Source organism: Puma concolor, chromosome C1 (assembly GCF_028749965.1).
Source record: "Puma concolor isolate L17-30 chromosome C1, mPumCon1.1.hap2, whole genome shotgun sequence".
NCBI lineage: Eukaryota > Metazoa > Chordata > Mammalia > Carnivora > Felidae > Puma > Puma concolor.
In genome coordinates this window covers 105,577,967-105,590,558 of record NC_141674.1, presented here as the reverse complement: position 1 = coordinate 105,590,558, position 12,592 = coordinate 105,577,967, and the positions used below count along the sequence as shown (strand labels likewise).

Genomic DNA, 12,592 nt, shown 5'->3' with positions numbered 1-12,592 from the left:
TGGTTTTTAGGGGAGGCTGAGGGGTAACATACTGTTGACACAGGGGCTGGGAGAGAGGGCAAGAGCTGTTTCCCTGGGGTCAGAGCTCCAGGCTGGGCATGGCATGGTTTCCACAGGCTTGCAGTAGGAGTTAGAGAAACTCATGGGGTGGTCTCTTCTCACCCTAAACATCCTATAGCTATGCGAAAGAGCATGCACAGGAACCCATCAACTCTTCAGGTGGACACCTCAGACGTTTTCCTCCTGTTCCCCAAATCCCTACTTAAGTGAATGGAGAAGAACAGGCAGAGTTGAGGGGAATGTCACCGAAATATGAAATGGCATTTGGTTCTTCGCCTGTCTTTACTCCTTACTCGGCTTCGACTCTGTCCTGGATTTCCTCACCGCCCCATCCTAGGACATCCCAAAAGATTCTCCCTTTTCCAGTTCATTTGTGCAAGAAGAGATGTAGCACACTTGATGGAGGAGAGAAGGGGAGGAACAAGAAATACACATCCTGGAGAATGTTGGCGACCGTGTAACGAGCAAGTTGGCTCACATCCCCTACTCCGTCTACCCGGTTACCCCAGAACCCAGCAATTGGGAGGGAATGGGAGCAATTCGGCAGACAAAGAAGTTGGGATGACGGAATGAATGAGGGGAGAGAGGTCCTGGGAGAGGGGGAGCTAGGGTCCCAGCTGTTGTCCTCCTGTCCTTCTGCCTGTGCTCGCTCTGGGTTAAGAGACCTTGCTAGTGCCCACCTTCAGGGTGTGCTTTAAGCTGGTTTTCTAATGGGAAGGCCAGCTTGATGCCAATCTCTGCAGTTCCTGAAGACAGGAGGTCTAGCTTTCCCCCTCTTATCTCCAGCCTTACACAGTCCCTGGCACTCTCCCCTTGAAGAAAGGGTGTGGGCACCGTGTGTGGACTCAGCTGATTTACTAGAACAAAGTGACAGTGATCCACCCCATGCCCCAGGCCTTGTTCCAACTGTCTTCTAGCCCTCGTGTGCATAGCCCGAGGAGTCGTTTCACTAATAGCAGCAGCTGCAGCCACAGTGGCCATTTGCTCAGGGCCAGTAGCCTTTCATTGGCCTACAGGCATTTTCCACGTAATGTGCGGTCTTTGCCTGTCCCACAATAACTCTCCATTTTGCAGATGAGGAAACTGACCCTCAGAAAGTTTAATGCCTTGCCCAGGGCATCATGACTGAAAAGTCAGAATTGGAACCCCAGATCTGTCTGGTTCCAAAGCTGGGCTTGATTTTACTACCTTGTGGCCTGGAGACAGCAGGAGCCCAGTGTCTGGCTCTTAGTCTCCTGGGGGCCCTGATCTTTCTTTTCTGCTCTCCTCACCTGTCATTCTCCTCCCAGTGTCCCCCTCTGTGCTCTAGCCCCCCCTGGGAGCCACAGGTAATTGGCATGTTGGGATATACATGTCCTTCTCGCTCTTGTCTTTTTCTTCATTATGAGGGAGCAATAAGGAAGAAAAAGAGGAAAAATACTGGTAAGATAAAATTAATACAAAGGTGGGACCTACACAAAGAAAGTAAATTTTCCTGATTTGACCATCGGTAGGTCTGCTGAGTTTAGGAGAGGAAGCCCTGTTTGGAGGAAGGCAGGTCCGCAGACGGATTTCCTCCCATGCTATCCGGGGAGATCTTGGGGACGACATTCAGGTGGTGCTCTGGTGCACTGTCCCTCACTCAAGTAGGATACACGTTCCTCAGGGAAGAGACTGGTTGAGAGATGTACAGGCTAGATCTAGGGAAAATCTTCAGGATCACATGGTGCAGGGCTAGAAGCAAGAACTTCTCTTCCACAGAGACCATTTAACTTGGAGACAGTCCCCCATCATGCTTACTTGGGATATAGGAGGAACAAATCCCGGAGCAGAAGAATGGGAATTGAAGGGTCTGTGTTCCACCCAGAGGACTCTCCTTTTCTCCTTCCTACCCCATTTTCCTGAATGTCCCAACGGGGCAGACTCATCGCCAAGACCGACAGGCAGTCTGTCCCCGTGTTACCCCGTCTTCCTTCTCACCCCCAGAGAGGCTCTAGGTCTTGGAGGCCAGAGGAGATGTAGGGAAGAGGGGCTAGCAAGGGGCACATATACCTCAAAGTGGTTTCTAACCCCTCTACTTGATTCATGAAGCTCTGTCCCCTTCTTGTCAAAAACCACTCTTGCCTTCCCAAGTCTTCTCTGGACCCAGTCACTGTTGCTAACTTGATCTTAGGGACTTGAAAAGGAAAGCAGCAAAATACAAGGAGCGTGTGGAATCTACCATTAAGAATGCAGGGGGGCCTGGCCAGGAGGGTGGTGGCATGAGCATAAAGATGTTTTGCCAAAGTTGGGGCTTGATGAGTGTTGGAAGACAGGTTTGAGGAAGGAGAGGGAGAGGCTACGGAAGCCCTAGCTTGGCCAAAAAGAGGAACACGGGCATGCTTTTGGTTTTCCCCTCAATCCTGCCCAGCTCGCATTGCAAATCAGTTTCATTCTTAGTGGGGTTCTTCTGTGGGGTCAGCTGTCCCTAGTTCCCCTGAACTGGGCCCCCCTCACCAAAAGGCCAAACCAATGCCATCTGCCCAGCATTGGATCTTTGAGTCAGTAGTGGGAAGGCTGTGGGAGATTAAAAGGAGAAACCCGGCAAGAGATCCAGACAGCTCAATGTCATTCAGAGGCTATGAGGCAAGAAGCTGGTGTCTGGCGGGATCCCCCACACCCTGATCAGGGCTGGGGCAGATGTCACTTCTGTGTGCACACACAGGTGGCAATGGCTTCCCTATCCCTAGGGCTAGAGCTGGGTAGCTGACATGCCACCCTCCGATAGAAAACTGGGAATGGGACATAGGAGAAAAACCCTTCCCCCAAACTCAGGAGCTTACACATGTCCTCGGGAGCAGGCATTCCCCTCCATGCCTCAGAGGGGTGGTGTGTGTGGATGGCCAGATTATGCCCGTATCCCCCTCTATCTCTCCTCTAGGTGAAAGCTTTTTGACATTGCTGTAGGGGTCACCTCCTCAAACCTGAGGCAATTTAGGTGTCAGAGAGACAGGGACAGGGAAGGAAAGGAGGGTGGGAAGAGGACTGGGCATCAGCATGCGCAACGAGTTTCTTTTTTTCAACTGAGGTAAATAAAAAAGCTTTATCCTGCAACACTCGGAGATGAGTCTGTGCACCCCCCAAGTCCCAGCCACCGTCCCCCTGCCTTCACATCAGGCTCTTGCGGTACTGACTGTGCTGAGTGGCTGGTGTGAGGTGGGGGCCGGGGGCCTGAAGGTCCATCTGTCTGTACAGGTCCCTCAGCTCCCTGACCTCCTGCAGCACCCTCTTCGCCTGGCTCCAATTGGACGAGGCCTCTCCAAGCAGCCGCTCGGTCTCCAGCAGCCTCTGCTCGGACTCCGAATCGGGAGGGGACCGAGGGGGGTCCTTGGCCTTTCGCTTTCCATCTCCCAGTCCCTGAACCTCTGCCAGCAGCTCCTGAGTCTTCTCCAGTTTCCTGGCTACCAGGTCCTGGATCCGGGACAGCTGCCCCGGATGGGGTGGAATGAAGGCCGGGGGTTCCTCGGCCCACAGCTGGGGGGTGCGGGTGGGGGCGGCGTCCCGCTGAGACAGGATCTCCTCCAAAGAAGCGCAGCGCCCTTTCTCCGTGGGGGTCAACTTCTTGGGTGCCTGGGGGGTGTAGGTGGCCCCTCTGTCTGGCTTGTCCCAAGCTCGGGGTAGGCCGCTTGCTCGGTCTGAGGAGGGCTGGATACGGTCAGAGTCTGCTCTCCGCCGGCTGCCTGCCAGCGGGGCCACAGACTTGTCCAGGTCAACCCGGAAGCTCTCGGCACAAGAGGTGGGTTCCTCGGGAGAAGGGTCTTCCTCCTGGATCAGGTCCAAGGTCAGCATCCCATCCGAGGTAGAGGTGGAAGCCTGGAGGGGAGAGGGCGGGAATGAAGGGGAAGAATTGCCAGCAGTGGGCCCTTCGGGACTGACTGGGAGAGAGATGCAAACTGGTCACTTCCCTCCTCGACATGCCTTCCCTGAATGAGAAGCACGCCATCCTCACCAAGCCCTTGGGCTTTTTTACTTTTTCTTACTCCTTTGATGGTGGTTTGAACCTTTCTCTCATTTTTCTGTGATCTAAAGTAGCTTCTGCTGGTTTCCCCTATTCTCCGCTTTACTATGAGTGTCCTGAAGAGTGTCTTTCTCCTCTGTCTAGCGGACTCTAAGCATCGAACTGGGTCTGACACACTCAGGATACTCCACACAGCAAGTTAACTGTCCTCCTCCACCTGTACCCTCAGAGCCACGGACCTCAACTGCTTCTGCTCCTGACAACTCTGAGCCCCTTGCCTTAAAACAAAACTTGTTCTATTTCCAGAATACTGTAATAAAAAAACTGACAGGGGTGTTCGGTACCTCACGTGGATTGATACATAAATTGCTTCAATCCTTCCTCACAGCGACCCTTCAAGGCGGGCACGATTACCGTTCCGCTTTACCGGCGGTGACGTGCAGCTTCAGGGAATCACACAGAGAGAGCAAAGCACAAAGATAGGCCCCAACCCAGTTCTGCCCGGTTCTACTGTACCCGGCTGGCTCTCTCCCTAGAGACCGAAGGCTCGGACAGGGAAAGGAACCACACTTTGTGTGTTACAGTGGTTCACGGTGAGCCTTCCTCCTGGAGACGACTGCAGTGCTTAATGCTGTCACCCACCACAACAGCCAGCCGCTGAGTGGTCGCTTACATTCCCTGGAACAGCATTCACCTCTTCTACTCCTTCACTTTCCTTGTGGGTATATCTCATTTCCCCACAAAGGATGAAATGAGGGCAAGGACTTTTGAACTCACAGTAGGTGCTAAATATTTTTGATATGGAGGAATCAGGCAGGGGGATGGGTAGAGGGACTGCCCCAGCCTTTGACCTTGGTACCACAAATGCCTCTGGTGGGCGGTCTCAGGTACCATCATGTCTGACATAGATGTGGAACCGGCCCTTCCACAACTTTTACTTTCTTACAATCTTACGTACCACGGCCATTAGGTGTCCCCGCGTTGGGGGGCGGCGGGAGTGTTGGATTTTTGCCCTGTCTCGAGTGGGGTGGGCGAGATAGCTGTCTTCCTCGACGGTGACCTGAAGAGATGCACTGTGAGTCATGGGTGCTCTTCAGAGACTCTGTCCTGACCCAGCAGCCCCTGAGGCGGGCACCTGCCTGGACTGGGAAATAAACCCACCCCATTAACTGCTTCTGAGAAGATCCAAGGGCAAGGCATTTACCGCACATGCGGGGCCTCTGGGGCTGGCCCCATGCATCACAAAGCAGGGAAAGAGGAGTTGTGGCAGAGGGACTTAGAAGGTAGGAGAATGGGGTTTTTAAAGGGAGCTAAAGAAGTGTAGCTGGTGGGGGGAAACATGTAAGGGGGGGCCGCCCTGTAATCTCCCCCTTTAGTGAGTCACTGCCTCTGCGCCGGTGTTCCTCCCCTCCGGATGAGCCCCCTGACCTCATCCAAGATACGGTTCTTGGCTCGGGTGATAGCGGAGTTGAGGGCATTGATCCACAATTCCTTCTCTTCTGGACTAACTGCCAGGAAGATGAGGCTGGGAGCCTGTGGGGGGAGACATTCGTGGTTCAGCCAGGGCTTTGCGGTTGGTGCCTCACTATGACAGTGAAGAAGTTACGGTCTCATTCCCTCAGACCCAGCTCCTAGAAGGAGAGGCCTTCTGCTTCTGGAGTCATCCATAACCTAAGGAAACCGGCCTTTCTTCCTAGAAGGGGCCACAGCTTAGAGGTTGCTTTAGAAATGACCAGGGAAGAGTTAAGAAGGGTAATGGATACTAATATGGTGCTGGAGAGAATGAGAGGAGGTTCGGTAAAGCACAGGTACCAAAGTAAAGATCTTTAAAGGTCTGAGTAAACAGAATGTGACAGGAACTTCCCTGAGGTCCCTCAGACAAGAGAAACTAGATTCAGAACTTCAACCACCCATCAGGGTACAGGGAAAAGTGATTTTCTCCCAAGAGATGTATGCGTGTGCATGTGTGCATGCATGTGTGTGTGTGTCTGTGTGAGAGAGAAAGAGGAGAGAGAGAGAGAGAGAGAGAGAGAGAATGAGAAGAGAGAGAGATATGATCTTTGTGGTCGGACAGTTTAAAGGCTGGCTTGCCCGGGGGGAAGGAAATGGCCAGGATATTCTGGGGTTAAATAACAAAAGTTGGCAGGAGAGCAAGTCCAGGCCTCTGAACCTGGAGTGGAGAGGGAGAACCCGCAGAGGGAAGGGTTTCTCCCCTGCCCCCTACACACAAGCGGGCTGAGGTTCCCGGGGCGGAACATACGGGACATACCGTGTTGCCGGGCTGCTTGGAGTGGGCAAGAGTAAACTTGCTATGATTTTTCTTGCTCCTGCTCTTGGATTTCCGGAGCTCTTCGCACTTCTCATAGTCACTCAGGTCAAATACCTCTTGAATATTTTTCTCATCTTTTACCTAGGGGAGGGTTAGAGGGGAGGTGCTGAGGAGAAAATTACTTGGTGCCTCCCCAGAGTGTTAGTTTAGCCCTAACTTGGGAAGCAGAAGCCTGAGGAGAAGGGAGGGATGACAGGACAGGGGGGCTGTCCTACCCATGGCCCGCTCGAAGGCCTTGCCCTGACTCCTCAGGCGGGCTTCTGTTTCAACCCCTTATCGGCACTCTCTTCAGCTAAGCTACTGTTTCCGGAGCCCCACGATGTCTCTTTTCACTCTGACCCTGTTTTGTCCTTCAAGACACGGCTTAGACGGCTAGTAGGTTAATCCTATCATCCTGAAGAAAGCAAGACCTGGATAGACGTGGATGCTGATCATCCAGAGGGAGGAGAGACCAGCAGGGCCGGCATCAGGGCATGTCTGGAGGCAAAGGCCGCCTCTGGGCGCCCCCATCTTATTAAACATTTGCACTGCTGCTTTAGTACCTGACCTGACTCCCTCCTCAGATCTACACTATTCTAGAGTCATCTACCTCATTCCTTTCAGGAGCTTCAGCACCACAGAAACAGCGTTCCCCTGTGTTCAGTTTGTTGAGTTTGTTCAGACATGCTGAAAAATACACCTGTAGTTAACCCTCCTTCTTCCCTCCAAGGTACTCTGACAACCCAACCTAGCCCCTGCAGGCCTCAAAAGCCATTTAAATCATCCACCTCTGGGCACCTGGGTGGCTCAGTCAGTTAAGCGTCTGATTTCGGCTCAAGTCATGATCTCATAGTTGCTGAGCTCTGTGCTGCCAGCTCGGAGGCTGGGGCCTGCTTCTGATTCTCTGTCTCCCTCTCTCTTTGCCCCTTTCCTCTGCTTATGTGCTCTCTCTCTCTCTCTCTCAAATTAAGTAAATAAGACATTAAAAAACAATCCTCTACCTCTCTCTAGACAAAGATGCACTTATACTGTCCCTGGAGGATGAAATTTCTGACTTGTATTCTGCTACTTCTTGCCATGGTTCCAATTTGAGAGCCTAAGCCCCTTACTGCTGGGCAGTTCTTGTGTCTAAACGTAGTCTTTCCTGCATGTGGTATCTATCTGGCACCCTGGTTCTACCCTTAGCAGCTGTAGCCAGCATTTGGCTCTGAACTCTCTTGCGGAAGGTCTAATCAGAGACCACAATCCTATCCGTATCCTCTGACCCAACTAGCCTTTGCAGAGTGCCACAAATTCCAGTAACATTTCTGCCAAGGTCTGTTTTATTTTTTCATTATTAAAAAAAATGTTTATTTATTTTGAGAGACAGCAAGTGAGCAGGGGAGGGGCAGAGAGAGAGAGGGAGAGAGAGATGTCAATGCAGGCCCTGAGCTGCCAGCACGGGAGCCCGATTTGGGCCTCAAACTTATGAATCGTGAGATCATGGCCTGAGCTAAAATCAAGAGTTGGGACACTTAACTGACTGGCCCACCCAGGAGCCCCAAAGTCTGTTTTAAGACTTGCTGAAGGCTAAGCGGCTGACGCAGAGGAGGGGGGCTAATTGCACGGCCTCATTCGGGTCAGTGACTGCTCGTATATCCGTCTGTTTCCCCTGGCACAGGGCTGTCCCTTTCCCAGGGCTCCCTGGCTTTGGGCTGGGAAGTGACCAGAGGCCTGGGAGGGTTGTGGATGGAAGTGAAGAAGATGTCAGCAAGGGGATCCGAGAACAATTCCCAGAAACACGGGGCAGGGAGGCAGGGTGATGCATCAGGTCACCTGCCCTCCCTCCTCAGATTGGAGGCTATCAGCAGAGACCAGAAGCCCTGGAGAGGAAAGTGCTGGGTGTGTATATGCAACCAGGGAAGGAGAGTTACTTGTTCTGTTTCCCTTACAGGAAGGGGAGAAGGGAAGGGCAGGAACACGGCCGACAAGGAGCTCCAGGAAGCAGGGGACAGTGACAGGGGTCGGGCCCTGACAAGGCAGGGGTTCCCAGGGAAGATGGGTAACTCCAAGGCCCTTGTTCTCTGCTGTACGGTGTTTCCTCTGTCAAGTTCCCAAAGCCTCATTTATAATTTCCCATCTTCCAGAGTGAACCTTTCTTTTCCCCGGAGCCTGCAGAAAGGGATTTTCCCTTGCCAAAACAGATGCCCTGAACCCAGTCTCCTCTACCATGAGATCTCCTGAAGATCTAGTTCCTGTTGCTCTACATCAACCCCATGATCATAAGGTGCCCTTTGACTGAGAATGAGGAAAATGATTAATAACAACAAATACAGAAGGATTTCTTGGTGCAGGCAGTTGTGAGAGATCCTGCCTTTATGATAAGTAACGAAAAAAAAAAGACCACTGAAAAATCAAGAGGAGAGGGTTAAGAATATTTGTGCACTAACACATAGGTTACAAACATTATACTTTGCATTTCAAACACAAATCTTGAATCTCTTAGCTCCGGAGCTCATGGGAAGTGGACAGAATAGAGCCTAGAGTCCTGGGTCAGCTTCACCCTCAGCCCAGGCCCGTCGTGGCACGGACGGGCTCCCAAGAAGAGAGGTGACAGTTGGCTGGTTCCCACTTCTCCTGTGCCTTTCTCAGCAGGAGCAGTGGGCCCCGTGACCAGTCAGATGCTCCTGACTCACAGGATACCAGGCATGGGAGGCTGAGGTCATTCCATCCTTCCCCCTGTCTCCGTACTCCTTCCTCCACACACAAGAAACAAGTATGCTCTTTTGCCCCCCAGACTCTGTTCTTGGGACGAACATAAACAAGAAAAAAAAAAATGTCTTCTTTCTTCTACCCCTTTCACTGTTCTCATGGTTCCCCTCTGACGTGTAGGAAGTTCTCTCTGACTGCTCACCAGAGTTTCCTGCCATTATGAACTTTGAGGAAGACAGGAGATACACTTTGACACTCGCTTCTTAGTATTATTTTTTAAACTGGAAAGCCAGCCAATTGTGGAAAAACCTTCTATAGGATTTGGGATTGGGTAGAAGTGGCCCTTAAAAATAAATCCTGCAATCAAATTCTTCTCTCACCTCCCTCCATCACCAAGTTCCTGGCTTAGTGTAAACAGTAAGGCTGAAACACCCTGAAGGGGATGTCTCTCTCTGGCCCTGACACAACTTCGTTCTTCCCTACTTGCCTAGGTAGATGTTCTGTTCGGATGAATACTTTCTCTAGGACTGTGCGTGTGGCTGTTTCAATACCATAAAAGGATTTATTTACCTAAATATAGTCTGCAGAAAGCAGAAGAGGTTAGAACTCAGGGTGGACTCCCAGGAGCCTCCGGGGGTTAGGGAACACAGGATTGGGGGAGAAAGGGCCCATCCTACCAGGGGCACAGGGGACAGTCTCCCAGGCTAGGCTGACACAGTCTCAGAAGGTAGGGGCTGGAATGACTTCTAACTCATGGAGGGGCAATTCAGTTTCTCAAGTGGTACGGGTCTCTCAAATTATAGAGATAAAAAAGAGTCTGGATTCAATGATCTGGTCTCAGGTTCCGAATGTGGACTGTGGGCTTCATTTTAACTCTGCAGAGACTTACAGGAGTTCGTGACTCCATTTGTCTCCTTTCCGATACAAATGGGGGAAGTTGGGAATGGTGGAGAATACGTTCCTTGCCTTTTTTTTCCTTTAAATGGATTAGGAAGCATACTGGCTAGGAACCTTGGCTTCAACAGAAACAACTACACTCACAGATACTCTACCTGAGGTCATGTGAGGATGACCCAGGGCTGTGCATGTTTTCTGTGATTGGGACAGCTGCACTAGTGAGATGACCTGCGTAGACCTTCCTTCTAGAGACAGGAAAAGAGGAGGCTAGCTGGCTTAGGGTTGAGGGGGACAGGAAGGGGTGGAGGAGAAGCTGAATAGAGTTTTTCAGCAGCAATAGCAGAGGAAAAAAAATCCTACCTTCAGCCAGCTGCCAGGACGGGGTAGGGGGCAACAGGGGACACTTAGAACTTTTGGGACCTCTTGCGAGGGGGGTTATTGTCATTGCCAGAAAGGTGTTTGCAAAGAAAATTCATTAAATAAGATGCACACTCAACTTCGAATTCCAACCCGGGTCTTCTAGAGAAGAGGTGACCTTTCTCTGCAGATCTGATGGGGGTAGAGACCAACCGAATTGCTGAACTTGCTTTTGGAACAAAATGGGGGTTGAGGGCAGGGGGAGGACGGAGATAGGGAAGTCCCCTGTGGAGGGACAAAACGGGGAATATGAGAAAACGGGGACAGAGGTGGTAAAGGGCACCTACCTCCTTCTCAGAGATGTACAGCTGGTCCCCCTTCAGCACCACATAGCGGTTTTTCCAAATCTCCCTGAAAATCCCTTTCCCGCAGAATTTCCGGACCCAGCCGACCTTCTCCGGAGGTGCGGACGGATGGTTTCCATCCTGAGGCCCCTGCCCCCGGGCAAGAGCAGAACCGTCCGGTTAGGGGGCTATCGCTTTTCCCTCCTCTCGTTCCGTCCCTCGCGACCCCCCTCGGCTCCCCTCGCCCCTTCTTTCCCGCGACCGCCCCCTCCCCCCACCCCCTCCCCAGGCTGGACTCAGGGCGCCCAACGTTCGCTCCCCACTTCTCGGCAGGTCTGCGCTCGGGGCAACTCTCTCCCCCACAGCCGCCCTCCCTCGTCCCCCAGATAAACAACTCCAAGTGCGAGAGCGGGGGGCCCGGGCCCAGCCTGGGCGGAGGGCGGCCTCGGGATCGCCGCCGGGCCCCCCGCCCCCGCCCGCAGCCTCGGGCCCCGCCGCGCCGGGAGAAACGGCGTTTCATTTTCTCTCTCATTGTCTCCTCGCCGCCGCAGAGCGCACGCAGGCGGCGGCCGGGAGCCCGGGGGAGGGGGCGCCGTTGGGGGGGGGGGCGGCGGGAGGAAAGTGAGCCAAGTCCGCGCCCCCGAGCCGAGTCCCCGCACGGAAGCCCCCGGGGCGGCGGGGCCGGGGCCCTCGGGGCGGTGGGTGGCGGGCGCGGGCGCACTCACCCTTTTGGCGGAATTGTTCTTCTTCATCGTTCCGGGTGGGCGCGGGCGCGGGGGAAGGGGCGGCTGGCGGAGCTGCCCCCGGCGCCGCCGCCGCTCCGCCCTCCCTCTCCCGGACGCTCCCCTTCTTTGTAGCTCCGGTTACACTAGAGGCCGGCCTCCCTCGCACTCGCACACACACGCACGCCCGCTCCCCGCCCCCCGGCGCCCTCCATCCCGGCGCCCACGCGGCCCGGGCCCCCGCGCGCCCCCGCCGCCTGCTCCCCGGCCCGGCCCGCGCCCCGCCGTTCCATCCGCCGGCCCGCTGACGTTGCGAGTTCAGAATAAAGGGCGAATCGCGGAGCCGGAGATGGTGCGCTCCCCCACCCCCCTCCTTTGTTTCTGACTCGCTGAGGGTGAAGAAGACGGACCCAAACCCAGCCGGAGAGCGGCTTCCCGGGGAGGTGGGGGGCGCGGGACCCACGATCGCACCTGCGGCCCGAGCGAGAGGTGGGGCCCGGGAGACCCCCACCCGCACCCCCCACCCCGCCGGACCTGCCCGGACAGACCGCGGAGGCAGCCGGAGCGGATAATAGGGAGAGGTTTAGGAAGACCGAGATAACCCAGATCGAGATTGGCTCCCTCCCAAACAGAAAACAAAAACAAGAGCGGAACTGGCATCTGGAATTCACCCTCCTTAGGTGGCAGAGATAGTGGCCTGGGTAGGTCAGACGTTGGGGAAAAGTTTTACGTTCCGGGAGCACGGGGGTATCGATGTGTAGGGGGACGCGTTGGGAGTGGAATTAATATTAATGCACAATTCTGCCCGTTTACAAAGCCTCGGGCCTTCTTTGAGCCTAAGGATGAAGTGGATAGAATGATCTCCATTGCACACAGAGAAAAGTGAGACTCAGGATGGCTCAGGGATGTGCAGACACACATGCTAATTCCTGGCAGGAAGAGATTTCTCTGTCTCCAAAGCCATTGTCCAGAATATCATGTGGCTTTAAATGTAAGCTCCGGGGGAGGCTTAAACTTCCTACGACCCTGGGTATCTCTTCCCGCCGCACTGACATGTAAACATCCCATCAGAGTCCAGTGGAGGGAAGGGCTCAATGCCCAGAAGATGCTCTGATGACTGGGGGAATGGCTGCTGATGCCTCCTACACCAGATCTGCTTCAGAGCTTGCAGACCAACATCTTAGTAACTTCATTCCTCCCCACTCGCCCCCGCCCCCCCCCCATACGTATTTAAGGG

General features: G+C 53.8%; 1 protein-coding gene across 1 annotated transcript; it reads right to left on the bottom strand.

The window, feature by feature from the left end:
* Positions 1 to 3,102: 3,102 nt before the first annotated feature.
* PLEKHO1 (pleckstrin homology domain containing O1) lies at positions 3,103 to 11,573 on the bottom strand. Its single transcript, XM_086718080.1, has 6 exons — positions 11,359 to 11,573; positions 10,637 to 10,783; positions 6,306 to 6,446; positions 5,465 to 5,569; positions 4,995 to 5,096; positions 3,103 to 3,891 (listed from the first exon to the last, which is right to left on the bottom strand). Exons 1-6 carry the CDS (start codon positions 11,383 to 11,385, stop codon positions 3,187 to 3,189), a joined length of 1,227 nt encoding a protein of 408 aa, XP_086574206.1. The 5' UTR covers positions 11,386 to 11,573; the 3' UTR covers positions 3,103 to 3,186.
* Positions 11,574 to 12,592: the final 1,019 nt, after the last annotated feature.

Coding starts and splice junctions, on each gene's coding strand:
- PLEKHO1 (XM_086718080.1), bottom strand. CDS start 11,385: ATGAAGAAGAACAATTCCGCCAAAAGG. Junction 5,570..6,305: donor CCAAGCAGCCCGGCAACACG/GTATGTCCCGTA, acceptor CTCCCCCCACAG/GCTCCCAGCCTCATCTTCCT. Junction 3,892..4,994: donor GGGGACACCTAATGGCCGTG/GTACGTAAGATT, acceptor TCTCCCCTCCAG/GCTTCCACCTCTACCTCGGA.